The sequence below is a fragment of the Cyclopterus lumpus genome, chromosome 20 (genome assembly GCF_009769545.1).
Source record: "Cyclopterus lumpus isolate fCycLum1 chromosome 20, fCycLum1.pri, whole genome shotgun sequence".
In the NCBI taxonomy this organism is placed as follows: Eukaryota; Metazoa; Chordata; class Actinopteri; order Perciformes; family Cyclopteridae; genus Cyclopterus; species Cyclopterus lumpus.
This window is the reverse complement of record NC_046985.1, coordinates 13,835,881-13,863,857: the sequence shown is the minus strand read 5'-3', so window position 1 is coordinate 13,863,857 and position 27,977 is coordinate 13,835,881. Positions and strand designations below refer to the sequence as shown.

At 46.0% G+C, this 27,977-nt stretch overlaps 1 protein-coding gene across 1 annotated transcript in view; it reads left to right on the top strand.

The window, feature by feature from the left end:
* Positions 1–4,587: 4,587 nt before the first annotated feature.
* The window catches only part of ntng1a (netrin g1a), an 82,959-nt gene continuing 59,569 nt past the window's right edge, over positions 4,588–27,977 (top strand). The window contains exon 1 of the mRNA XM_034560386.1: positions 4,588–5,006. Coding sequence (XP_034416277.1) covers positions 4,758–5,006 — 249 coding nt within the window. The 5' untranslated portion in view covers positions 4,588–4,757. The remainder of the gene's footprint in view (positions 5,007–27,977) is intronic.

The following is a 27,977-nucleotide window of genomic DNA, read 5'->3' as shown; positions in this document are numbered from 1 at the left end:
AAGAGTGCTTATTTGCCAGTTTGATTGTGAAGGTGTGTTTTTAGCAGTTTAATAAAAAGATTGCCACGGAAAGCGCAGAAGTTTGAGGCTTAAAGCGAGAAGGAGCTCTTTTTTTGGGGGGGGGGGCATGATGTGAGGGACGTGCTCCTTCACATGCTCATTTGCTGACATGCATGATTTATAAGCGACTCCCACCAGTAGTAAAGAGCGGCTCTGGGGACGTGCATGTAACACCCCCCAACACACACACACACACACACACACACACATACACACACACACACACACACACACACACACACACACACACACGCACACTATGATTTGGAGAAACACTTTGTCATGCTCGACTGGCTCCGGGGATGAAATAGGAGTGGACTTAGAGGGCTGTACCCCCCCCCCCCCCCCCCCCCCCCCCCCCCCCCCCCCCCTCCCCCCCGAGATACTGGGGAGTGGTTAAAGTTTAGGGTGCGTGGAAGGTCCTTGTCCTCAAATATATATATGAAAACAAAATGTCTTACCTGTGTCCCCTGTGGTGTGTGGCGGGCTGTGAGCACACATCCTCACAAACCGGTCTACTGCCGTGTGTGTGTGTGTGTGTGTGTGTGTGTTTGTGTGTGTGTGGTGTCTTGCCATTGTGTGCGGCGAGGGCCCATATCTGACCCGAAGCTAAACTTTTTAAAATTGGTCAGATTTTCAACCAGACAAACGTGCAAATATCTACTGTTTCAATCATATTCATATTTAACTACACAGACATGTGTTTATTTAAGCATTTCAAAGGTTTAATAGCTGCGGACATAGGAGGTGTGACATTTTATCTACTTAACTTCCTTTCATCTTCAGTTTAGTCAAATATCTTTAAAACATTAAAACAGCTTTTACTTCCCTCTTTACGACACTTCAAAATTGCTGCTTTAACGAGTTTTTTAATATATATATTTCAAGTTTTTAATATTGACACTTTTCATATCTTTTTTTTCAGATTTTATTCATAAGTCCTCCTGCACTCCAAAATGTGTTTTGCTTATTGTTCCCCCACTTGGATGTTTGAGCCTGTCGGTGCAGAAGGCAGTTCTTTTGACATCCGTCTGCTGGAGGGGGGAAAAGTTTCTCCGTGCTCTCCTTGAATCTCGGTTCAACACGTGCGTGTGCACGAGCAGCGATGCAGTGACATCACAACCCGTTTGGAGGCCAATCACGGTCCAGTATGCCACTCACAGTGGAGGAGTGTGATGTGGAGACTAGTGAGGCGGACGAGTTGTTGAATTAGTCATGCGTTCGGTAGCTGAACCTCTTTAATGACATTTCTTTTTTTTTGCATATTAATAGATTATGCATTATCAATGAGGGAGAAGAAGTAGATGTCATTAAAAAAAAATGTACGCAGGTATTTGAACATCGGTGTGGAATAACCACATCAGCTTCAACTATTATTCAAAGCATTTTTTATTTCCTTTTTTGTTGTCACACAGAAAAAATTCAGCTTTTATTTCTGTATTTATCTTACCCCCCCATGTGACTTTCTCACATATTTGTTGTTCCAAACACACCACGGGTAACGCCGCTGATGAAATGGCCAAGATACATGTGTGGTGACCGGGCTTCATTACATGCACTTTATTTATTGTTACAACAAAAATAGTTCCGTCTGGTCGTCACGCACCCGGCCACCTCCGCCCTGTTACTGTCAGGCCCTGTGCCTACGGTGCGGTACATCCTCCTGGATACCCACTTCCTGTGGGCGCGCCTCCTCTCATGTCCTCGGACCTTGATCGATGGTTAGAGGAGGCGACCTAAAATAACCCCCCCTTTCTCCCTTAAAATGCACGTCCACACTTCTCCCATCTGCTCTCCCCTCCCTTCCCTCACCTCTTGCCTTCGGGGGCGACGGAGGGTTGTGAGCAGGGATTAATGAAGGGAAAGGGGGGCCGCTGAGTCCTGGACGGTGGGGGTGATAATGACCCCCGCTTCTGTGATCTCTATTGCTTGTTATCCAAGCCTCGCCACCGCTTGTTGTCTCATTACCCATGACTTGAACCTCTGCACATGAAGCACACACACACACACACACACACACACACACACACACACACACACACACACACACACACACACACACACACTTACCCAGACACTCTCCGGCCATCTCTTTAGTCTCCCCCCCGTAACACGGTAATATTATGTCTCTTAATGGGAACAAGGAGCTCGGTGCCAAGAGTTCCTCTGGATAATTGGCTGCTTCCTCACCTGCTGACATCTCCCCCATTGACATTCTTACATTTTACATTTAAGGTGCTTCATTTCTTTTTTTCCCCCCTTAACTTTCGTCCTCCTTCCTCCGTCCTCTGACTAGTAATAGTATTTCTTTTGTACTGATTCCACGTCGCCTGTGTCGACCGTCTGGCGCTAAATGGAATCCCGGTTTCTAGCCACAGGGATGTAACAGATCTCTTATTTTGCCCGAGAATGACTTTTTTTTCTTTTTTTCCATAGCATATGCCATTTGTACGATTTATCTTGTCTTGCCGTGTTCTTGAATTCCTCACCTCTACCAAGTTTTTTCTGCCTCCACTATCTTGTTTCCAGTAGAAACAGATGATGTTTTTTCCCCTTTGTGCACTTTATATATTTGTATGAGCCTTTGTCCCTGCTGTTCCTTCAAATTATGATGCACATTCGGTCAGATTGAAATGGCTCTGAATGGCACAACACATCCGACACAGATGCAGCTCCGGATCTACTACACTTCGGTCCAACCTATATAATGTATACTTTGAAGACGCAAATGTACTATTAACACGTTTCTATACACACATGGAACGTGTGCTTTTTCTTCTGTAAACGTTGAATCTCTTCGAATCTGTACATCTCAACTCCGTGATCGAGAGAAACATCTGGAAAGTGTCCCGTCTCCAGGCTTCTGGGTTTCTGTTGAATGTGAACACAACTCCTGTACTGTACATACAGTGCATTGTTTTTCCCATATTGTCTTTCTCACACTGAAATCCAGACTTTTTATGCATCTCTCGAAACACCGATGAGTTTGTTATATGCTAATATTATCCCCCCCTTTATTTCTACTGATACATTGTTATTTTATTTATTTATTTAATGCTGCTGTGACCCAGTGTATGCTCAAATCTAATAATGCATTAAAATGGGAGTTAATTAGCAATGTGTGTGTTAATAGCACCGTTTTCTTTCACACCAACGTATACACGGAGGTTGTAGACGGCCTGAAGGCCAACCCGTTAAAGGTCATTTCAAGAACAAAGACCAAGAGACGTCCACTGGAAGGAACAGTCGTGGGAGAGCAGGGGCAAGTCTGACGCTCAGCTCCGGGAACTTTAGACAAAAGGAAAAGTGAGGCCAGCGCTCACAGCGGTTGGCAGATATAAATGGGCGCCGCGTCGCCTGGGAGGTAAATCACTGTACGTGACAGAGTGCAGCGGCTCCCGCTACAGACAGCTCTACCCCAGAAGAGAAGAAAGGCGAAAGCAGCACGAGCCACAAGATATTTATGTTAACGTACGGCTGTTTTGATCAAGAGTGGCAGCTTTATCCCGTTTGAGTATAAAAGTCTGGCATTTTGCTATTTTCCTTCGTTCACTGGAGCGTAAAAGCCGCTGTAATCCCAATTGTTGTATTAACCGTGGCTCAGGTGGAAGGCGTTGCCCGTCGCTGAAAACTCAAGAGCGGCTGTTCGCTAGCGGCTCAGCGGCACGAGCTGAAAGGTACAATGTAAAGATTTGAGTCGTGGCAGTCCACTAACTGATTTAATGTATCCATCCACCACTATACAGGCTCTCTTTCCCCACAGCCCCTTTGCTTATGAAGAATAGTATTTTGATGGCAATATACCACACGGACAGTTCAACTGCCGCCATTGAAATTCATCAGAGCGCCTCGCGGTTCTGCTCCCGATTAAGACGGCTCCCCATCAGTCCAGCTTACGCAGTGGGGTGGGGTGTGTGTGTGTGTGTGTGTGCGTGTGTGTGTGTGTGGGGGGGCTGAATAGTATGTAACACTGTACGCTTGACACCGCTGAGTGAGATGAGGGTGACGGCAGCAGGATCCAATGTAACCCCCGATGGCCTCACTTACTGATTTTCTGTGTTTTGATGGACAACAAACACCACCATGGCACCCCTACCTTGCACACATCCAACTCTCTATTCGCACGTACGCCTTTCATTCTTGCCGCGGCACCGGCTAATGTTCTCTCACTGTCAAATTCTACTCCCATAAGAGAGGTATATTCATCACCCCCTTCCTCTCCCCCCCCCCCACACCTTCTTCTGTTTCTCCGCAGCACCAGAAGGAAGAGGACCATGATTGACAGCCGGGCGAGCTGAGGAGATCTGTCACTCATCCTCCTATCAGCGTGTCAGAGGGCTATCTCCATCCTGCCTCCCCCCCTCCCCCCTTCCTCTTCCTCCTTCTCCTCCTCCTCCTCCTTCTCCTCCTCCTCCTCCTCCTCCTCCCCCCTCCCTCAGTCCTCCCCTCTTATCTTCTCAATGGGCTGGTAACCTGGCCATCCCTCGTAGTTACCCACCACCCCGAGAAACCTAAAAAAGGGGATAGAAATAGTAACGATAAAGCACGACTCTCACTCCACCTGAGGGGAGTTTGGCATGCCTCCTCACTCCAGTTGAGTGAGTTGGAATAAGCGGAAGTACAAGAGGGATCCCTCGTTAGTACCCCCCTCAGAACGAGACACAGGCCCTCGAGAGGGAGCCGAGAGAGGACCAGTCATGCGCTTCCATTTTGCGCTGACGCTGCAGGCGCTGTGGACCGGGGTTTGCCAGGCGGCCATGCAGCACTACCCGGCGGCATGGGGCCACTACGACGTGTGCAAGTCCCAGGTTTACTCGGACGAAGGCCTGACCTGGGACTACATGGCCTGCCAGCCGGAGGGAGCCGACATGACCCATTACCTGAAGGTTTCTCTGGATCCCCCCAACATCACCTGTGGAGACCCTCCGGAGACTTACTGTGCCCTGGTGAGTACATGCAAAAGTGAAAAACATCCCCCTGTATGTTTCATTTTATAAATTGCACGCACGTGCACACAACACCGGGTCGGCTTTTGTTATCCGAGTCTGCGTCTCGCGCGCATCTGCTCGGCTTGTTCGGACCCGGTAGCCGCGACAGACACTCTCAAAGCCCGTGTGACTCAGATACGTTGCTGAGGAAAACAGAGGCTCGTGACCATTGACGTCACATTTAGAAAGCTGCTTCTGAGAGTGCACTGCAAACACTGTCTCATGTGTTGTTCACTTGCAGAAGACTCTGTGACTCAACCGATGAACAAACCACACTCAGAGTCACGCGGAAAACCCGCTTCCCTCATTCATTTTGATTTTTGGCTCCGCTGTTGCGTCGGCCTCTTTTTGGCAGAGTCGGATGAGTGGGTGGCCTAAAAATTCCAACTATCTCCGGGTGAAATAGTGCACGGGTGGACTCAAAATACGACGGGATGTACAGTAGGAGACGTTAAGCGGATCGCTATTTTAAATTCCGGTCCATAAGGCTTGAGCAACGCTTTTGCACGTGTCAGTGTTCATTGCTCTGCTTTTTTTTTATTTGTACTCAAACAGTGGCCCAGCGTTCACCAATATGGTCATTGTTCACCCCTTTTTAAATGTTTATTTCGGGAATCCGGTGCCACATTTTGACAATTGTGTCGGTATATTTGTCTTCCTCTCGAGTGCGTCCGATTTTACTGGTGGTCAACTTCGAGATAACGTAGCAGATAACTCTCCGGTGTCTCTCGGGGTGATCGTAATCCTGCCACGCTAGCGTTTAGCTCAAAGCGCTAAAAGCCGTTACCGGGGCTGTCGACTCGCGGCCCCGTTACCAAAAGGGTAACAAATCTGCTGCCATCGACTTGTTGACGAAGGGGTTTCCAACACTGTGCACGCTGGGTTGATGGGGATTACTCACGAGTGATATTCTGTTAGACGGGAGGGCTTTCAAAAGCAAACGGTACTACAAAAAGCACCGATCGCTTGATTGCCTTACCCTTTGAATTTCATGTGGTGCTGTTGATTCTGCTAATCACATCGCAATCTAGAAAAAGAAAAAACAGAGATTCCTGGTGGAGCTGAAAATAAAATGTGCAAAAAGATGCATATTAGGTCAAGTATTTAATTAGCAAACCGCCCTCCTCCTTATTCCGGCTGCTTTTCACTTTGAAACTCACAGCTTGTCGCCTCAGATTAACGCTAAATGATGAATCCATTGTGGGCCGGCGCGTGTTACCAAAGTCATCAAAGATTCTCTCAGAACAAATGCACTCCTCAACAGCTTCAAGAGCCCTTTTAGATAAATAGCGAGATGTTCCAGGAAAAAGTAGCGACTTGAGCAGTATAAATAGACGGTCTCCATCAGCAGCTGAGAGGAGGCACAGAGGAGCAGACAAGGATTAACAAAATACAGATGACAAAGACCGTGAGAGGATGATCAAGAGAGAAGCGACACGGAGCGAACATGGGGGAGACGGAGACCCAGAGGACTGTGTGCACACGGCGACTGAAGTCCTAATATCTCCTGTGTGGCGATGGAGGCTCTGAAATGTGAATAATTCAGCGTGTTTTGTAGCTAATGTGTTTTATTCATAGGACACATTATTCAGGCCGACATCTTTCAGGCACTTTTGCAAAACGCTGACTGCCGTGATCGGACAAGGTTGGTCGAAGGCAAAAAAAAAAGAGGTTTGGTGGGATGAGGAGGGAGTGTGTGTGTGTGTGTGTGTGTGTGTGTGTGGGGGGGGGGGGGGGGGGGGGGGGGGGGGTCACCCTCAGTTCTCCCTCCGGATGACTCTGTGACCTTCGATTGATCCCTCTGGCTCGGAAAAAAAAAAAAAACCCGAAGTGTGTGTCTGGTGCTTGCTGGGAAAACGGACCGAGGTCACGGATGGAGCGGATGAATGCCGGATGAGCGGCGGCCATTCCGTGCCCGACGCTCCAGTGGAGCCCCGCTCTATTTGTGGACGCACAGTTGGAAGCGAGTTTATCATGACTGTATTATTGCCAGTCTTTTAACAGTCTGATGAGCGCTTATTGAATTAGTGGGAGATTGCGCCGCGCCGCCGTCCTCATGTCTCCAGCAGTCAATGTGATACGAGCGCTTCAATTAAACGGGCGTGGCTTGCTCCCCCGTAACCATTTCCTCTCTTCTGCTGCTCGACGGCAATCACACAAACTTGAGTGAAATATGACCCCTGCCGTTTGCCGTAGAGCGCAGTGCTCCGCAATCGGTTTCTGTTTACCCCTGGGCGGTAACGTGGCTCCGAATCAACATCGTAAACAATTATCATTGATATTCCAGCTAGCGTGGCTGCCAATGCGCTGCTGCTGCCGTGCCAATAGTGGGTCGTATCCTGAGTCAGATCATTGCAGATTCGGGGCAATTATCATTAGGCCGTGTTATCGGAGAATTTCATCTGTCTGGTAATTGATTCCGCGCTCGCAGAGGCGGGTGTATTCTACAAGCCTGTGACTGCTTCCTGGAGAGCTGAAGGTAACGGACACCAAAGCCTGACGAGAGAGAGGGAGAGAGAGAGAGAGAGAGAGAGAGAGAGAGAGAGAGAGAGGGAGACAGAGAGACAGAGGGAGACAGAGAGATGCAGCCGGAGGGTGTGGTGCTTATATGAGCCTGGTTACCTCAGGTTGCAGCCGTCACACACACACACACACGCACACACACGCACACACACACACACACGCACACACACACACACACACACACACACACACCACTCTCCCCAGTGAAGGCTTTTTATTCCGCTTCTAGCCCGGTGACCTTTTCGATAGCAATAAGCTGGCATTCACTGAACTCTGGCACACAAATCTGCCGTCATATGAGATTTCTCTGTCCCCTCCAGTTTGACTCAGGCTGGCCTTTAAAAGCCTGGACAGGTCGCATGAGCCTTCGACCAGTTGATGATTGACTTGGTGGCGGATATCGGGGTGGTGGTGGGGGGGGGGGGGGGGGGGGGGGTCTTTGACTTCATACAAAAGATTTGCGCGGTTGCCGAAGAAGCTGATTCTCATTAAGCGACTTGTCCAAAAAGACTAATTGGCAACTCTGATTATTGCATGTTCTCAAAACGTACTTTGAAAGTGACAAAGTGGTAAATGCAAATACTTGTGCAAATACTGTGTAGTTCAGGTAGAGAACTGCCTGAGCTTGTATAGAAGGACTCTCAAGGGAGTTATCAGTGTTTCATTTCTAACATTTCAAATGTTTCAGTTATTCCAACTCTTTAACACACAATGGATCAACCGGCATAACCTTGCGTGTGTTGGTTCTTCTTGAATGCATAATGGCATTAAACATAGAAGAAGACCCTTTCGAGGTGTTGACCACATCATTTATGCCAACCATGCCCGCATGCGTGTCGACGTCCTTATACATCCATGGAAGTGCTGCATGTCTCTATTTGTGCCATCAATTTGCAACCAGGAAATGCTGATGAATGCTGAAACCGGAGTCCCGGCAGGCCGGCGCCTTTCATAACCAATCAAATCTAAATTAGGAAAGGAAGGCGATTATTAAAAAAGGTGGTGCAGCATGTGGCTCTCTTTTTTTCTTCTTTTTTTCTTCCTGATGAAAGGTTCATTAAATCAGTGCTGTGATAAGAGAAGGTAGCACACAAATACCGTCTTATTTGTGCAGGACTAGTATTACCAGGCAACCTCTTGTGATTTAGAACGTTTTAATATGTAGGCCTATTTATGTTGATGTAATACTCACAATACCTCTTGCTCTGAATGCTGATGGGTCTTCCATGTCTTGGAACTGAAATAAACCTCATGCATAATTGTAATTAAAATGCTGTCAAAACTTGCCAAGCAGCCTCCATAATTGTTGACCAGGAACGAGGCAGAAAAAAATTTAATAAATACAAACTCAAATCACAGAGATGCCGATTCGCACAGGACTAATATTATCACTTGTGTTTGCCGAAAATATGGAAGGTCACTTGCGGGTTGAGTTTTTACTTGACAAATTACGAACACGGCAGATTTGCACAGGATTAAGACGATGTCTGCAATTATTGGAAAGTGCAAGAGGTCCCTGGGTAATACTGGCAGTTTGTGTGAATAGATTTTTTAGTCTGTCGTTTGACTGATGTTGGGAATGTTTGGCGTCATTATCTGGACCTGATACAGAAAATGGCCAAGACTTTACTACGGTTAATGGATGGTGCACTGTGAGCTTATTAAAATACAGCAAAGTATTGCAGGGAGATGCAGCGACGGAAAAATCAACAGAGCAATTCATTTAGATATATATTTTGGTTCCCGTCTGTTTTACATCTACTTTTTTGGATTATTACATGTGTAACTTCAGCTGCGTTTTGTCAGTTGAGCTGTTAATGCATCAATGTTAACAGACAAATCGCAGGGTGGCTTTAAGGGGCGTGGTTTCGCCATCAAAAGGTTTACAATACTGCGGTGAAGATCAGATGTGAGGCGTGGTCTTCTTCTTTTTTTGTTCTGCACGTTGGCGCTGCGAATCATTTGCTTGTTTAGTTATAGTGGAACCAGGTGTGCATACAACCCAGACAAGTAGATGACACTATTACATTAGGTGCACACCCGTCTCCTCTTGTGTGTGCTTATAGCCAACTTTAGACGTCAGAAATATTTAAGTATCTCAGGTCTGTATTTCCTTCTTGTCATTTTGCAGTTTTTTAAAATACCACCTGCTGAAAACGTGCCTATGGAGAGTTGCATTTAACCGACCAGTGAAGAGCAATGAAAGACTCGCTCGCATGCTTAAAATATGTGTTGACGGTAATGAGGATCCACAGCAAGTTCAATAGGTGGCTGATGCATCGTTTACAAAAAACCCTTCCCGAGTACAACTCGAGGGGCTTTTCTCTGCGTTTCCGCCACGATTTTCACATTGCGATTGGACCTCATTTTTTTTTTTTTTTGGGCAGCCGATCAATGAACGGAGGTGTCAGACAAACAAAACAGGCCACCCCTTGTACCTCGCACTCCCACACTCTCCACAGGCTCGGCGCTGACATTTCCTTGAGAAACGAGTGCGCCGTGTGCAGCAACACGTCTCTTTCCATATTGCAACCGTCAGTGCAAGGGTTATATATATACATATATATATATATTGTGGCATCACAAGGGGACAGGTAGTGGATGGGCGCTACAGAGTGGCCACCAGTGCAAAAAATACATCTCCCAGCCTGCCTCACCGCTCACCCAGCTGCAGCTGCTTAAGGCACCTGATTGAGGCAGGGCTGGGAGACTTAAGGGAGAGCACCTGGGAAGGAGAAGGAAGAGCGGAAGGTGAACCCACGAGCACCTGGAAGAGGACAACAAGGGAGAGGACCTCGTAGCCTGGATTCACCAGGATTGAGTTTTTATTTGGTTAATTAACCACTTTCTCCTCCGGGATGTTTTGCGTTATCTAACTGGACCTTTTTTTTGATACTTTGTTGTTTTTGAATGTTACCTTGCTGGTGGGATGGGAAATAAACCTGGACTTTTGTTAAATACCCTCGGACGTGCCTGTGTTCATCTCTCTCTTGGCACCGCCCCAGGCTAGCCTGTCCTAGCGACAGCCCGTGACACTACAATATATATATGTGTATATATATATATGTGTATATATATATATATATGTGTATATATATATATATATATATATATATATATATATATATATATACATTCACCGGTCCGGCTATTGAGAAGGCGAAACGAGCACAAAGGTGGCTGTTTTTAGACCTTCGGACTGCCACAGACTTAGTAGCAATTAACCAGCATTGGAAAAATAATTACTCATTCTATAGAACTGTTTAACACCAGAGGAGGAAGTTGGTTTGATGCATTTTATTTGTCTTTTCATCTTCGCCAGAACAATTCAAATCAAAGGTTTATTGAAACTTTTGACAGAGGCACAGTTGTGTGAACCAAAACAAGCTAAAAAGGAAAAGACGTGTGTAATTCGCTCCATCTTGCAGCGCAAGTCATTATTCTTTTGTTTGATTTGGAGATGGCCAACGGGAGTGCAAAACAAGAGTTATTATTTCTGCATAACTGGCCAACAGGCAGCGTTTGAGACGCGACTGATTTGTGCACAGATCTGTGCTCAAGGGAATTATTTCTCCTTTTATGTGATTTAATTAGTCCAATCAACCCTCAACAAACAATTTCAATTTGACGTTGAGGTAGCACACACTACGCCGTATTTCATTGTTGTACTTGACGGATAACACTCTTTATGGGGAAAGCACATTTCATCATCCGGGGAGCCATAAAAAAGAGTTTCAACATAAATAAGCTGCGGTCACATTAACGTTGACGCAACCACCTTTAAAAATGTATATCGTGCAACAGGAACAGAGGCTCCCAAATGCACCTAAAAATACACAGTGCCCATATGTACTTGTTAGATCATACCTGAATAAATCTTTATTATGAAATATTCACACAACACAAACCAGATACCCTCTTATTACCCTCTTAAATAAGTCAAAAAAGTTGGATGGATGGTGTAATCGGGGAGACTTATCCTCAGGGATCAATGTGACACTGAGCATCTGTGTTTCCCTCACACACATTTTAATTCCCAAAGTTCCCACGCTTGACTTCTGGTCTCAAGTGAAAATTATGGATACATTTGATTGAAATAACCCGGAAGTATCTTAGCGGCAGCCGTGATCAGAGCTGGTCGAATTCTCTAAAAGCTGAGGAAAGGTGCCTGAAGGCGTCCTTTCGTACGCCCCACAGTTCCTCGTGGCAGCAGCATCTAAAGTGATGCACCGTTTAAATATGTATGTAAAAAACTAAACAAGAATAAATTAAATGAACAGTAAATACAGCCAGCTGTCAATAAACAAATGATCATAAACAACATAACCGTAGCCCCCGGGGCTCGCCGTATTCTCGGAGTAAAAACTTTTGTTTAGTTTGGTTATTTTCTTAATTTATGCATGTGATGCATTTGTAATTTAGCCAATAAGACCACTTCCAGATTTCCATAATGCCCTTGCAATATTGTAAGTCACATCTTAACGGCTTCATATTCAATTTGGTCAGGGAAACAATATGGCTGAATGGAAAGCGCATAGTTAAGAGATATGGGCTGTTTGAGTCCTCACTATAACTCCTGACTCTGACAGTGCTGCTGTAGGTTGAGAGCGGAGTTGAACTATAGTCCGTTCACGCTAGAGAGGCGGGCTGAATCCAAACCTTCCTGCTACAGCAGATCAATGTGCCCCCAGGCCAATAACTAACGGACACTAAACCAAATAGTGTTAGGAAGCCATCTGGAAAGCTCACAATAATTAGTGTGACGTGTCCACGCAGCATTGATTAACCAACACGGGTTCCTGGTCACTGGATGCATCATCGTGATGGCTTTCTTCTCTCTTAAAGAGTCATAATTGGGAAGCTGAAGTGTGCCTAGAAGGGGGGGGGGGGGGTCAAGCAATGGGTGCGCTGACCCCAATACCATCCATCCATCCATTTTCAATACCGCTTATCCTCATTAGGGTCGCTGGAGCCTATCCCAGCTGACATAGGGCGAAGGCAGGGGACACCCTGGACAGGCCGCCAGTCCATCGAGGGCACATGTAGGGACATACAACCATTCACTCTCACATTCACACCTATGGGCAATTTAGAGATCAATTAACCTGCAGCATGTCTTTGGACTGTGGGAGGAAGCCGGAGAGCCCGGAGAGAACCCACGCTGCCAACATGCAAACTCCACACAGAAGGACCGCTCCGACCGGGAATCGAACACGCGGCCCTCTTGCTGTGAGGCGACAGTGCTAGCCACTACACCACCGTGCAGCCGACCCCAATACCATTCATTGTAATCCATAAGAAAATATGAAATAGGAATGCACTGATCAGACTTCTTCAGTCCCGATACCGATACCCGGGCTTTACGCGATACGATAGTGTTGCATGCCTCTCACTACATACAAGTGATTGGGAGCGTTCTTTTATATAAACATCGTTGTCAAAACAAAATACAACACGTAGATATTAATTAACTAATTGTCATGAATACAAATATTGGTATCCGATACCATGAGCGTCCGATTATCACCAATAGCCCTCTTAACTGAAACAGGAATGACACATGAAACACTCCTAAAATGAATCCGCTCCAGGTCTTAGCTTTAATCATGAGTTCTTATACATGTACACACACACACACTCACACTGTTCACCTAATCTGCACCCATAACGAGCTTTCATTTCGTAACATTCAGCTGAAACACTCTATATCAGTACCGTGAGAATAGGACGAATATTATCTAACTCGGCACAGAACTGTCGGGCTGCATCTCTCTGCCCGATGTGAAGGTCATACCTCCTCACATCCTCTCCGACCCATCCTGTGCCACACAACGCAGCACGAGTGTCGGGCACTGTCTGGGTTCATATCGTCTTTGCCCATGTCCTCCAACCGCCGGTTGTCGGTTGACATGTCAGCCAGGCCGAGCTCAAGAGAAGTTTCATTGAACAGGTGTTGGCAGAGAAAGACGCACTTCCTGTTCTGGGCCCAGCCTTGAACAGTCCAGTCTGAGTAAGACTGGGTGAGGACACGTCCAGCCAGACATCATTTGACATGCAGTCCAGGAGTTAACAAATATATATCTACTTCATTAATAGTGTACAGTGTACTAACAAAGGTGAGGTTTATTTGCTATTATTATCATTAACAGCAGCATTGTCATGTTTAACACAGCCGCCACATCCCCGTTGTGTGATATTTTATGGCTTTAAGTAGTGATGGAAACGAGGGAGTATTGTTTTAAAAGTGCAAACAGAGAGGAAATGTTTACTTCCAGGGAGGAAAGTTTGCAAGGGAAAAGTTGGAATGCAGACAACATCAGGTGTCGCTGTGATGTTGTGTGTGACTCGTCTATCTGGGCTCCATCAAGGCGCTCAGTGTTGCCTCACCGTTTACGCTGCCATAACAAGATAACAGGGGGGCCTCCTTGACTCCAGCTCCCCACAGGGCTTTCTGTTGACTTCCCCTTTTTTTTATTCTTTTTTTTTCTTTCTCAAAGTTCGGAGCAAAACATTTCCTCGTTTGTCATAAAGTTTGGAGAGGAAAACTTGGAGAAGCTGAAGAACGGAAAATCGCAAACGTATTTTCAACCGCGGATTTTATTGTGAAAAGCTAGTCTCTCGACACGTATGAGAATGACACCAGTGGGAGAAAGGCTAATGTTTCATTTTGGGAAACAAAAACATTATATCTCACTTTCCTCCGGCTTTGGTTTCCGGATGCTGACATGATGAATTCCCAGAAAATTAGTATTGAATATAAGTCAAGGGAGGAATGATCCCTCATAGCTCAGATTTAGCCTCTGAATATCTCAGAGGCTCTCGCTATTGACTGCAAGCCACCCCCGAAATATCACATTGTCTCATTGTTAAATGCTCGCACTGGGTTTGAAGACCCGTGCATAATATGAACCACGCACATGGGCCTTCACAGTCTGAATTCTTGACACAGACATTTTTCTTTCTCTCCCTCATGTATTTTATTTGATAAAGGCTTTTTTCTTTCCTTCTTTTTTTTTTTTACCCCTCTACTCTTCAATTGCTCTCTGGAAATCAAATCCCTCTCGCGGTAATGGGGGACTTTTGTTGCATTTCACAGTTCATCACTCATGGAAAATTATGGTCTGGAACCCCCTCCATCATCCCCCTGTATGCCTTCCGCCCCCCGCCCCCCCCCCCCGCACGAGGATCGGAGAATAGGAGGAGAAACCGGGCTGCTGGAGAGATCCGTTGACTTTTAATTGCTCTTTGAACCTCTGGGGGGGATTTCCCCTCAGAGCTCACTTGCTAGAACACTGATTTTCACAATACCCCCTTCCCTCTTTGGGAAATGGGCAACAAATGACAAGCGTGCACACACACACACACACACACACACACACACACACACACACAGGCCAATAAAGACCAAGCTTACAGAGCCCAAAGCGCGACATACGGTAACATTCATATTTAGAGGCACTCGTGTTTTAATTCATTTGTGTTGGGGGGGCTTTTAATGTTAATTGCAGCATTGTGAATGGAGCAAACCCAGTGATCCCATCTCTCATTTTAATCCATGGTGTGTGGTGGCAGACGCTCTCCCTCCACTACTCAGCATTTCAAAGCAGCAGGGCCTCCCATCCTTTATCAGCACAATAAAACCTCTTATTTTTGTTTTGTTTACAGTGACTGGTGTTTATGCGCCGTGTGTATGTGTGTGTGTGCGTGCGCGCACCTCTGTCGGTTTCTATTTGCATCTGTATCTACATCCACACCACAGGCTTTCATGAATTCTGAACTGCAGCTCACTCCGTGCTATTTTAGATGAATGTTCACATCTATTTTAGGATGTGACCTACTGTATATGCCGCTAACGTTTACTGCTATGATGTGGAAAAGAGCAAGGTTTTTTGTTTTCAGAATAACTACACGGGCCTTAAAACTCTGCGTTGTTCTCACCTGTCTTGCTTTCTTGAAACCACCGGGTTCAGCCATGTCGGCAGTGCTGCCATGCTTCTCTTCATTTTCAGAGGTTGTGTTGGTTCTGCATCCACACTGCACTGTTTTTAGTTTTTAAAAAAAACGGCATTATGAAAAGAAAAAAAGTTCAGAATGAATATTCATCTCCACACCGCCACGCCTGAAAAGGCATTTCGCACGACCGCTCATAACCCGTTCAGTCGCTGTTAAACACAGCAGCTGTGTGGACGCCGGGCAGAAAGGCAGAGAAAGTTATGAGTTTTAAAATAAAAAAATTAAAAAAACAGTAGCAGTGTGAATGCAGCCGCGGAGAACGATCGCGCCGCGTCTTCTTGTCAAAAGCGTGTGCGGAGGAAGAGGATACCTGCTGAGGAAACATCAAACCATCGACTGTTTTGAAAGTCACAATGGGGTATGACCCGATGCTAAGCGCCGCATTTGTTGCTGTTGTTGTTGTTGTTGTTGTTGTTGTTGTTGGCCCAAAGCATACGCGCCGATTTAACTAAGTTAATGTAAATAAAGTGGAAGCCACATTCACAGAAGTTGTTTTTCCTTGCCTGTTTGGTCTGGCTGTCTTTCCTCTCCTCTCAGACAACTTTTTAGGCCGATCCCCCCCCCCCCCCCATGTTCCCTTGTTTGAGAGGAATGTGAGGCTTCACCCTGACAGGCTCTGAAGAAGACTCCTGGATTACCTTGACTGACAGCTCCCAAACCCCGGGATCTGGGGATCTGTTGCGTCTGCCCCGCGCCGAGCACGGGCAACGCTATCAGTGATGGAAATTGAACACTGTATCCGAACGCCGAGTTCCCAAGTTTTTTTCTTGCTGCTCGTCTCAGGTATTTTTTTCTCTCCCTGACAGATACGAGCACAGCGAAGAGAAAGTGTAAAGTTTTGTTGGGACGTGCACCTTTCTTTCTTTTTTTTTTCCTTCTTCTGGAGCATCATAAATAGAACTCGGGGAGATGAGAGGCCGCAGATGGAATTGTCTTCAAAGTACAGATTCGGCAGTCTTTTAAAGTGATATTACACTCCCGTAGAACGTTTCCATTTTGCCTGTGCGCTCAGCTTGATCTGACACTGAGAAGTCATTTGACATCCGCTGCCATGTATCACTGCGGATGACTACTCATTTGATAGTTGCAAACAGGCTGAATTACTGGCTCAAAAAGACAGCAGACGACAAAACGTGCAAAATAAAAGTGACATTTCCGCTAGAAACCCTCCTATCAAAAAAGGGATAAACAGAGTTATAATTATGAGGACATGTCGCTGTGATGTGTAGCCTTCTGGATTTTTGGAAGAGCACTATAATGTCTCCCATGTGCTCTGTCCTACACATGGCGGAGTTGCTTTGTAAGCTAACATGTGCTCAGCGGAGGGAACCGAACCGGTCGGTGCGCAAGACGAAGGTCTGGAGAATGCGCTTCCTTAATTAAAGCAGGGCAAGAGGGAGTGCAGCTATTTACACCTAATTCTGACATACATCTGCGGTTATCGCACTGGCGAGACTGTCCTCTCCCACTAATTAAGGAAGTACCCGAGAGCTTCTCCTTAATAACGTATTCCTCCTGATTAGGCCAAAGGCAGGAGTTACAGTCTCGCTCTACGAGAGAGAGAAAAGGAGAAGAGAAGCGGAATTTAACTAGAGGGGAAGTAGTTAGCAAAGTGCCGTCATGGATATTGAGATTGTTAGCATTTTATTAACCCCAGTCAGGACAGAGGCACTAATTGGTAAATTGGGTGTAGACTTGCAGTGTCTGCAGGACTTTGGCCTAAGGCTGCCGGGATGTAGACACTTGGCATTTCAACCTCTCCATCTCCCCAAGACATCCACTCAGGCAATGATGTCCGCCTGGGTCCATTACTCGGCTAATTAGCGAGTTGTTTTATTTCCTGTGGCTGCTAAACTAGTTTCAGTCATCCTTTTTTTTTCTGGACTGAGATTGCAGTGAAAACATCTCCCACAAGGTGCCAGGCACTTGTCAAAGAAGTATCATGTGACGACGGCGGAGGAGAGGGGGGAAAGGGGGGGAAAAGGGAGGGGGGGGGGGGTGCAAACGGTAATCTGTTCATTATGTTCGCAGGGACAGCGAGCGGTTTGAGAGGCTTGGCGTGGAAATGCATTTTACATCCCCTCTGTCTGCACATCAGAGGCTCCAAATGAAATGATTTAGTTAGAGGTGGCAGGCATTAGCTGATACTCCGGGACACACAATGTTGTCGCGTTGAAGGCTCTCTTTCAACGACATTCAGATTATTCCCCCGCCGTAAACACGGGCGAGATACGCCGAGCTGCACACACTGTGGCGGAGAGCGTCGGCGTTTGATACGAGTCCGCCACCCCCTCCTCGCCCGAATTCCCTCGCATCTCATCAAGGGGCTTTCTTCTAAACGTATTATTAGCTGGCTTGCTTTCTTGCCATCACCCTGTTTGCTTTAGAGAATGTGAGACACCAGTTGTGGTCGTATGAATACCTGGTTGCATATGTATTGTTGGTAGATTGATCTCTCATGTGATCTTTTTTAGCATGCGATGTGGTCGTATCTCACCTATCAGAGTGTTTCCATTTTTTCTTCTTCTTACGTGGCTTTGCGCTAGTGACTGTGTGCGGGGACGTTTATCTCCATTGTTGTTAAATAGTTATTAATCTTATGCCACTTCAGGGGGCCGATCGCACCCTGAACGCGTCGCAACAGGCGAGACCGCCTTGAAAAAAAATGGCACTTTGGCGAAGCGCAAAATGAGCCTGTGGAGCGGGCACAAGCTGGTGTCCCTCAGCTAAAGGCTGCACCGATGGAATTAATAGCACGAGTGCTGGCTGCAGTCCATTTAGGTGAGCCCGTTCCAAGAGTATTGTAAAAAGGTCGCGGACTGACGAGGCATACTGGAACACTTAATGGTATGGAGCCATTGTTAGTTCCATTACTTCCGCCTGTGTTTTCCCCTGCTCTAACAAGCAGTGAAAGGGTCTGTTATAGACCTCCGCTGTGGTAATGATGTAAAATTATTGCATTTCATGTTTAGAGCCGCTGATGAGGTTTCACAAAACAGCATTCTGAATCACGCATGACATCACTGGTGTCCCTGGACCCCTGTGAGGTTCAGGCGTGGAGCACCACTGCTTCTCGCAACGCACGGCGGCTTTGAAGAGAAAAAAGGGCAAATGCGCTTTGGCTGTCAGTAATTCTGCACTCATTTTCAGCAATTTGTTTTAGTCCCAGCTGAATAAAACGCGTCCTGCTAATAATCCTAATTGGCTCCACTAATGTATCCTCTAAATACTCCCTCTGGTGTGCAATTGCGGTTGGAACCCATTCAGCCCTGCCACCACCTCTCACCGCCTGTCTGAATGATTGGAAAACCTTTTCTTTTTAAAAAAAAAAATCTTTTTTGCCACTATAGAAGGTGACTTTTCCCCCATTTTACCAGAGAGATATTTGCCCATTTTAACCAGTGCTTCTACCGACCTCTGTGGCTTTCAGGCTTCCAAAAACATTTCCACTGCGGTCAGAAAACACAAAGGGAGGCATGCAGCTGTAGTAATCCAACAGCACCACAAATTACTTATTTATAGACCCGCAAAAACAACAAAATCCTATTTCCCCCATCTTTTTAGGTTGATGACATCATAAAATGTGACGACAGACATTCAAATGCTCATCCCAAAAACCTCAAGTGAAGCTAAGAAATGACAGAAATGTAAATAATGACATTCTGCACAGCTCTAGAAATATGGGCTGCTTCAGTGAACTGTTCCCCATTTCTGCTCTACATTCAAAAAATAATTTGTTTTCTCTGATCTTTATTTCTATATTTGGTATTGAGTTTATCCAAAAATAACAGACTGTTCATTTGTATTGAGATACTTAGATTAGGTTACTTATTACTAATTGCATGGGATTACATTTTTTAAGTAACCCTACGAGTCTACGAGTTTACAAAAAGGAAGCACAGCCAGATTTAGATCAGATGTCAAAACCAAGAGAAAACAACCACATTTCCATCTTTTAACCTGATATAACTGAGCAAAACCTGGCTCCAGCCCCTGCGTCATTGCTACCGACTCTTTTGAACCTACGGAAGTGCTTTTGGGGAACAGATCATAAGAGCCAACGTGTCTCTGTGTGTGTGTGTGTGTGTGACTGTGTCTCGCTGCGTATACGGGTGCCATGTGGCACCGAGCGACTCGGCTTTGCTCTGCCAAGAGATAAGAACACAGGGTAAGCCGCTCGCAGCGCCAGCCTACTGGATTTCACCCCCGAATCGTCTTTGTTGGAAGTCGTAGGGGCTGCTCCTTTTCTAAAGGGACGACTCTTGCGGAGCGCCATATTGACTTTATACGACGTACATGCTCAATGTGAGAACCTATTTGAAATAGATTATCAATGGCAAAGCACATGAGAGAGAATTAAAAAAAAAAGAAGTTACATTCTGCAAGGGGCTGGAAACTGAAACGCTCATTGAGGATAAGTTTCACATGGTGATTAGGAATATGAGCGTGTAATCGGCCGGTCTAATTGTTTCGATTATGTAAGTCCTCTAATCTTAAGCACTATATTGTCATCGCACCACAACGATTATGTGAGCGATGCTGCTTAATCCACTGTGTTACTGAGGATCAGTGCACATTGAAATAAAGGGAGACTGGCTCCTGAAGTAAAAGGTGTTAGGCTGCTGTGCTCACTGGATGCATGTCTTGCAGATGATTTCTGCCAGGGAATATTGGCAGCAGTCAGCAAACAGGCCTGTGACGACAGGGCAGAGCCTGCTGGGACGTGTAGGCGGAAGCTGGCATATGGCTGCTGGTGCTCACGGGCTTTTTGCCTCGCCAGCCAGCGCTCGCCCTCGTTAGGCTTCCTTTTTACCTTGTTCCTAGTGTTCAGAGGGGTAACCCCAACGTCCTATATATCGTTGTGCGAAGGGGTCTGTGACCACACGGTGTCATGCTAATGTGTGTGTGTGTGGCGGGGGGGAGGGGGGGGGGGGGTACTCTCCTGCTGCCATAATCCAAACGAGAGAAGATCCAAGTCGATGTTGATACTAACGTGAGTCGCCATCCGTTATCACAGGTAACACAATGAACCAGCTGTCTGGCTCTGATCTCACCGTCATCAAAGACATGGACGCGTCCCCGTCCGCGGGACCCAAACACACCACGCGCACCCCGCGACATCGTGTCCATCTGTCCCTCATCGCTGTGTCTCTTTCAGCCACACGGCCCCTGAAATTCCGTCTGATGAAATCTCAGAAGCGCCAAACCAAGGCAGCTCTCTAAAAAAACTAAAAAAACGGCCTCACAGGACACGCCCCTCGCATATATAGAATACAAAGATACAAAGGTGCTCTCAACACCGCAGCCTCGTCCACTCCGGATCCCCCTGAGCCTTCACATCCTTTCCTACGAAACAGCACGTCCAATACAACAGCCTTCTTTCATTTGAAAATGAAATAACCCGTCTTCCCTCTCCTTCACCCGTCTTCCCATCTCCTTCTCTTGCTCAACCACACATTCGTCACCTCGTGATTTAAAGACTGCTGCGGCATCCTGTGTACGGCACATCCATCCACGATTCAGCTCCCCGTCTGCTCGTCCACTCCCACACCAGAGATCATGTCCCTCCAGTCCTTTACACTAAATAATCACCTCGGAATTGCAGCTTTCAACACAGTTTCATTTGATACAAATATCTGGTTGGGTCCAATGCTGCTGCACCTGTGTTGTCTTAGTAACGTGAATTTTCAGGGTGAGATGACTAATTGGCATTAACGGCCTTACCTCCGTGTATGTGTGGTTGACGAAGCACATTGCGGAGCCATCAAATGGGCTCATTGGCAAAGGTCATTATCCGATTGCTTTCGCTGGTAAAAGTGTCCTTCGGCTTTAACGTTTCAAGTTCATCACTTCCTCTTCACAATTTTTCAACAGTTGATTTCAAAAGTATTCCGTTGTTGTCGTTGTGGTTTTTTTGGGATGGATTATTTTTGCCGTTCGATCCCGTCATACTGCTTCACTGTTTTTTAAGACGCACATTGTGCTTTCTTTTGGAAAGCACAATGTGCATCTTTGTTCTAAAAAGTCCTTCATGCGTCCACGCAAGCCCTTGCACTTTAGTGTGTGAAGCTTGAAGCCTTTACTCATGGACCCGGTTGTTCCTCTCCACGCGCCGCTCCCCTGAAGCAATTATGGCGGATGTGAAAATGTAAACTTGCCCCGTACTGTACACTGAACCGGTGTTTACCTTTGTTAGATAATTGCTTGTGGCGCACCTCTTGTTTTTCCCTTTTTTCCCTGTTTCGTTCACTTCTACTTCATGAATATTCAGAAATAGAAACTTTTACATAAAGGCCCGGAAGAAATAAAATGTATGTTTGAGTGACAGACACTAAACATCCCACCCCTTCTTCTCAAAACCATGTCTTTTCAAATCCCTTCTGGACACCGGCTGGCTGCCTCCAGCATAACAATTTAAATCCCACCTGATAATACCTCTTGTCACACTGGCAGCTGTCATCAAGTCAGCCGTGTTCCCTGTTTAGTTTGCTTTTCAAATTAGCAAGTAGATATTCTCACAATGGTCTTTGTTTTTCCTCTTCTGAAAAAAAGTGAAAAATTCACCTTGAGGGAATGCAACCAGGCGGGTTTTGTTCACGACGCTAAAAACTGACGGGTGGTTTTGATTTTACATTTTCTTTGCAGTTTGCTGCCGCAATTATTGAAGTTCTCGGTGTTTTCAGTTTGGATCACTTCTGAGCCTGCTGCTCCATCTGAATCCATCCATTTCATTATAGAAGCCGTGAAGCTTTCAATGTCCCTCTGAAACACCACGCGGTGGCGCTCTGGATTGTCGTTTTCGAAGCGGTTTCACGAACACGTTCACATCTGAGTCGACGGCAGAATTAGATTTGGGCAGAATTAGTGAATTTGACGAGGTCTGATTAGAAGCCTCACCTTTATGTATAGGTCAGTAAGGCAGGTGTGGCTTTGTATGAAGAAATACAATTAAAGTATTTGGAACCAAGTTGAGTTGTCGTATCAGCATCTGTTCGGCATCAACATACTCACAGGGAAGTCGAATACCTCAGCTGGATGTACAATTGCAAAACAATCATTAGGTTGAATTACATCGGCATTATGGAAATGATTTAGGCTTATTGTCGGCCATAAAACACGGCGCAAGTGGAGCCTGTCGAGCAATCAGCTAATGTTCTGAAAGCAACACACAATAATATTTAATCGGATGACAGAGCTGGAGGGCTGAGGCGTGCCAACCCGTAATCACTCAACGTCTTCGATTACCCCGCCCCAACCGCGTCTGCAGTATTTGAGTTGTAGCAGCAGAGTCGGTGATGGCTCATGTGCCCGGTGTAAAGGCTGAGCATCACCAAGCGTGCTTCTGTGACGCAGGCTGAGGTGAGGAGCGGACCAGCCTGAATTATTGAGATCCAGCCAGACTGCCGATCGCACCCTTCCTCCTCTGGTGGAGGTGTCCTGCTGTGAGGAGATTTAGGTTGAGGTAAACACACCGGGATTTCTCTGGAGCGCTCCTGCCTCTCTCTCTCTTTGGGCAACAACAACAACAATCAAAGAGATGCAGAGTTTCCTAATGAGTTGTGTACAGTTGTATTCAGGTGCATGGCTTTAGCACAAGGAGGTTGGCCTCTTTTTTTGGTAGAAATGCAGGACGGTGGCCGTGCTTCGACCCCACTTGCACACCCAGGCTCACACATTCTCAATAACCGTAGCGGTATACTTAGCATTGAGCTCCCTTCTCAGTCCATCTTTGCTCTTTCACATCTTTTCCCCCCTCCACATCTGAATTCCTCCGGAGCACAAACACACACAACCTTTAGTTACCTTCGCTGAATGACACGCCACCTCTCTCTGGAGAACTAAGCCTTTTGCGGAATCCAATCAGGTCGTCGTCTTCGACCCGTTTCAGCCCGTCAAGGCCAACTGAGAGAGAGCTGTAGTGAAGAATGCTCTAATCACCTTGCGTCATTTGGAAGACATTCCACTGTATTGTATATGTTTGTATGAGCCTTCAATATAAACCTTACATAATTCAGGCCTTTACAAACTGTGGGGGGCGGGGGGAGTTTTTCATGCAACTAATTTTGACTTGAATATTTGTTGCTGCTGTTTTAGTCATGAATGTCACGCAGCGTCAAAGACACCTATTGTCTTTCCGGGAACAAGGTTGTTTCTTTTCTGGCCTTTCGCACCAAGAATAAAGGCTTCAACCAACCACGTCGTGCGGAATGGACCTATTCTAAACATGCGTTATAGTGTTCGACAACACAGTACCAAGACTTTATTACTAGTAATACGAGTAATAAAGTCCACTCCCTCTGTTCTTACCTTTCACAATACACGGCTCAGGCATGTAGCCGACACCGGGTGGCTCAATTTAATACCGATGCCTCGATATGACCTGGATAAGTGAACGAGACCATCGGCAAAAAGGATGTGGCTATTCCTAATGCTTGTCGCCGGTGCCACCGGGTCAGATTCTGTGCAGATTTTCTGATGAAATCTCGCAGGTTCACCCGAAACTCCTCAGTTTCAGCTCAGACTGCCAGCATGTGTTACTTGGACCAAGATACTGTTTGATGTGTCTGTGCCCATGTCTGTCTCTTTGATACGACCGTGACCTTTTGTGTTTGTGTCCATGTGTCCCATACCAAGTGCATAGCATCGCTGTTTACCATGGACTCTAAGGCCTTTACACTGAATGGAAGATGGATGATACGCCACCTGTACTCAGTCGCCTTTATTTCCCCCACATGAAAGTGCTTGGCTGTGTTTGAAGCCTTTTAAGTCCTTCTGCGGAAGCTCAGGCCCAAGGTCGATACGCCACATACTTCCAGGCCTGAGATTCTCATCCTCCTATTCGAGAAAGCTTCAGAAGAAGCTCCACAATGGCAGCTTACCAAATGCCCTTCTCGCCCGAGATTGCAGGTTGCAAATCTCAGCGCGCCTGCTGTTGAGCTTGAAACCGTTTCAGCCTAATGGTTTGTCTATTTACGCCTTGTTTGCCCAAATGGTTTAATTGTCAGAGAAAGTCGACGATGAATGGAATGATGCGTGGCCAACTTGGAAAGCTTGTGACGTGTGACCATTTTGCCAGTACACGACGAAATGAATTAGGCATTAAAACATTTGGTCCGACCTAGAGTATCACAGAACTGAACTGTGCCTCTTAAAGTGGTGCCAGTCGAACTGCCTGACTGCGAGTTAAATTGACACTTACGTTTTCCAATGATGTTAAACTTCCACTCAGTGCCACGGCTTCTTTTCAGGGGCTTATTGATATTTAGAAGGTTTATTAATTCAGGTAGATTGGCTGTCATATCCCCATTAAGAAGTTAAAACTGGGAGGAGGTTTGGCAAGGCTTCTCTGTCTTGCTGCCAACAGGCTCTCTCCGAGGGGTTTAAGCCTCAGTGTGTGTGTGTGTGTGTGGGTGTGTATGTGTGTGTGTGTGTGTGTGTGTGTGTGTGTGCGTGTGCCTGCCAGCAGCTCCACAGTGTAGAGTCAGTGAAACGAGACTGCTTCCACTGTGTGTCTCTACACGTAGCCGAGTGGGCTCAGGCTTTGTTTTGTGGATTAATGGAGTAATAATATTACAACTCAAACATTTTTAGGGAATTGTCAATGAATATCCATTTATCTATTTTTTATTCAGAGTCTGAAGTCTGGGCTTTGTTATTACCGGTAGTTCCAATTGAGTCAGAAGATCACGAGGGAGGTCGGACATTGATGTTGGGTCATATCGATGCTGTACCATAGTGTAATACTACTACAATATTCTGTGTCTCCCAATTATGTCTACTGAAGCCTTCAAGACACACAAATTCATGCACGTGTTTCTCATTTGGGTGCGACCTCGAACAGCTGCCAGACAAGCACACTGTAGAGTTGCTTTTATACACGGTCTGGGATCACTCTGATCAACATCGCTTTACTAAAGCACATCAGAACGTCTCTAATGTGACTGTATCTATCTTCTAGGCCCACAACATGTGCACATCCAAGATCATCTTTCTTTGTTTGTTTGTTCATCAAACTGAAGCTAAAACATTGGATTTACAAGTGGTTTGCACACACACACACACACACATACACACACACACACACACACACACACACAGATATTTTACAAATCCAGGCGGTGGTCTGATAATGCCACAGAGATCTATAAGGAAGGCTGAATTACAGCCGGCCTTCATTTCTGCCGGGTCTGTCGAGTCGGAGTGAAGATTGAAGTTTGATACTCGGCCGTGATATGCATTAGGCTAACTTCATTTCTTCCACCGCCGCTTCACCGATTCCTTATTTACGTTGCAATGAAACGCCGTTTTGAGCGGTATTGACGCGGCGGATCCATAAAAAGCTGCTGCTATCCGCTTCCTCCTCTGATAACGTGTCTCGTTTCGTAGACGCTGTTTTAGGGTTTTGACTCCAAAACGAACAAAAAGGCCTCTTTAACCAAATACTGAACTGTGCTCGGCTGGTTTCTGCATCGAGCTCTCCCCTCCCCGGTATCCAAACCAGGCCGGCTGAACAACGGGGTAGGCACAGAACGGTTTGCCAGCGTATAGTTGAAATGAGAGATAAAGCCAAACAGGCGGCCGGCGAAGCAGTGCGGCTTTGACGATTTTCCCAAGTTGCATCCGCGAGCTGTCGAGGCGTTTGCTTCCTGCCACGTTTAGCGTGGTGACGGAGCACTTGTAACACCAGCCAGCGCCCATGGCTTCCACTACTCTGTCACGTCAGATGAAATCAACTTTCAGAGGAGGAGAAGTAAAGGAAGAGGCGGTAGACGAGAGACGAGGGTGGGGGTTGGGGGGGGGAGAGATCTTCTTCCGGCTTCGCGAGGAGAGGTTTGAGACGTTGTCAGGGCTTGAATCACAGGCGATGCACCCTCGTATCACTATGCATTGTTATGGTGTCAGACACAGGCAGGAAGGTCTCTCTTTTTTTTTTCCCGTGGCGCGTGGAAGCGGGGATGATACTGAATAGCTGAACAGGAAGCCGAGGGTGGGAATGAAGAAGGGGGGGGAAAAAAGCAGGTTGGGTTCCTGGATGGAGCGCTTTGGGATTTAAACAACCTTGGTGTTCATAGATATTGTTCTGAATGAAAAGCAGCAGACTGTCCTTCGTGGAACGGGGTTGAAGACAATCATTTACTACACCGTTGGTGTGTGTCGAACATGCGGACACAAAACGTCGCGACATGAACAACGACAAGTGTGATCTTGCACGTAGGAGCTCATTTGCGCTAGGTGACGAGCCTCTAGACGGCTGTACTTCATAGCTGATGCCACCCGGTATGTTGGAGTCTCACGTCTGGAGAACAACAAATTTAGCAACTTGCAGAGAAAATGCTCCGCCTTGCAGTATTCGTTGTACAAATCCAAAACTAATTTCCTGCACACCTACCTTTTATAATAAGCAAACCTTCCTTGGAATTTGTAACGCAAAGTGAAATCTCACTGCGGTTGCACAAATTCAGTTTTGATTGCACATGTCTCCGTAGGAGTTCATAAGTAGTCAAGTACCCAAAAATAGGAAATGGAAACCTGCAGTCAGCACTGTTATTGCATATCATTTTACAAACCCTTTCTGCTTCTAACACCTCTACAAACCAAGAAAGGAGATAGGCTTCATTGGCCCAGATCGTACTGTACACTGTCATGTGCGGTATGAAAAAGTTAATTCACAGGCCCTATATCTTTTAAAAAGAGTTTATCCATGAAATGTGGCACTTCTTAATGTTTCTGTTTCTTACTTCTTTTAGCAATAGCCAAATTATGTTGCTCACGCCGCTTCCCCCAGAGTCACCAACTCTAAAACACACACATGAAGAAGCCACTCTGAGTTTGTTCTCGTGTCTGTCAAGACATTAAACGTCCCTGAAAGCCACCAATTGGCTCTCCCCGTGTATACATATATATATATATATATATATATACCCAGCAGAGCAGCAGCTCAAAACAAAATTTCAACACAATGAAATGGAACATCTAAACCACATCAGTGGAGTTTTTAGTAAAAACACATCTCAACTTTGACTTTCTTTCCCAGCCATGTTAAATGTATAAAATACAGTATATAAATATACATCTCTATATGATAATAAATACAGTATGTGGATATGAACATAATGTGCATCAAACAAAGACTTTTCACGATGCAGATATGCCAACATATAAAGTAATAGGAGCCCAAAACACACTGTCGTAGATCAATATATTTAGCAAGTCTTCTTCATCCTGCACTGCACATGCAAAAGTTAGTAATGCGTTAAAAGTTATGATCTTATTCGTCTTATTTTCACCTAATGTTTCTGAAGTCCCTGAAATTGCCAGGTGATTTTTCTTGATTAGCGGTCAATCGCTCATCCCCTTCAGAGCAACTTCATTTATTTTTTAGACCTCCTCCTG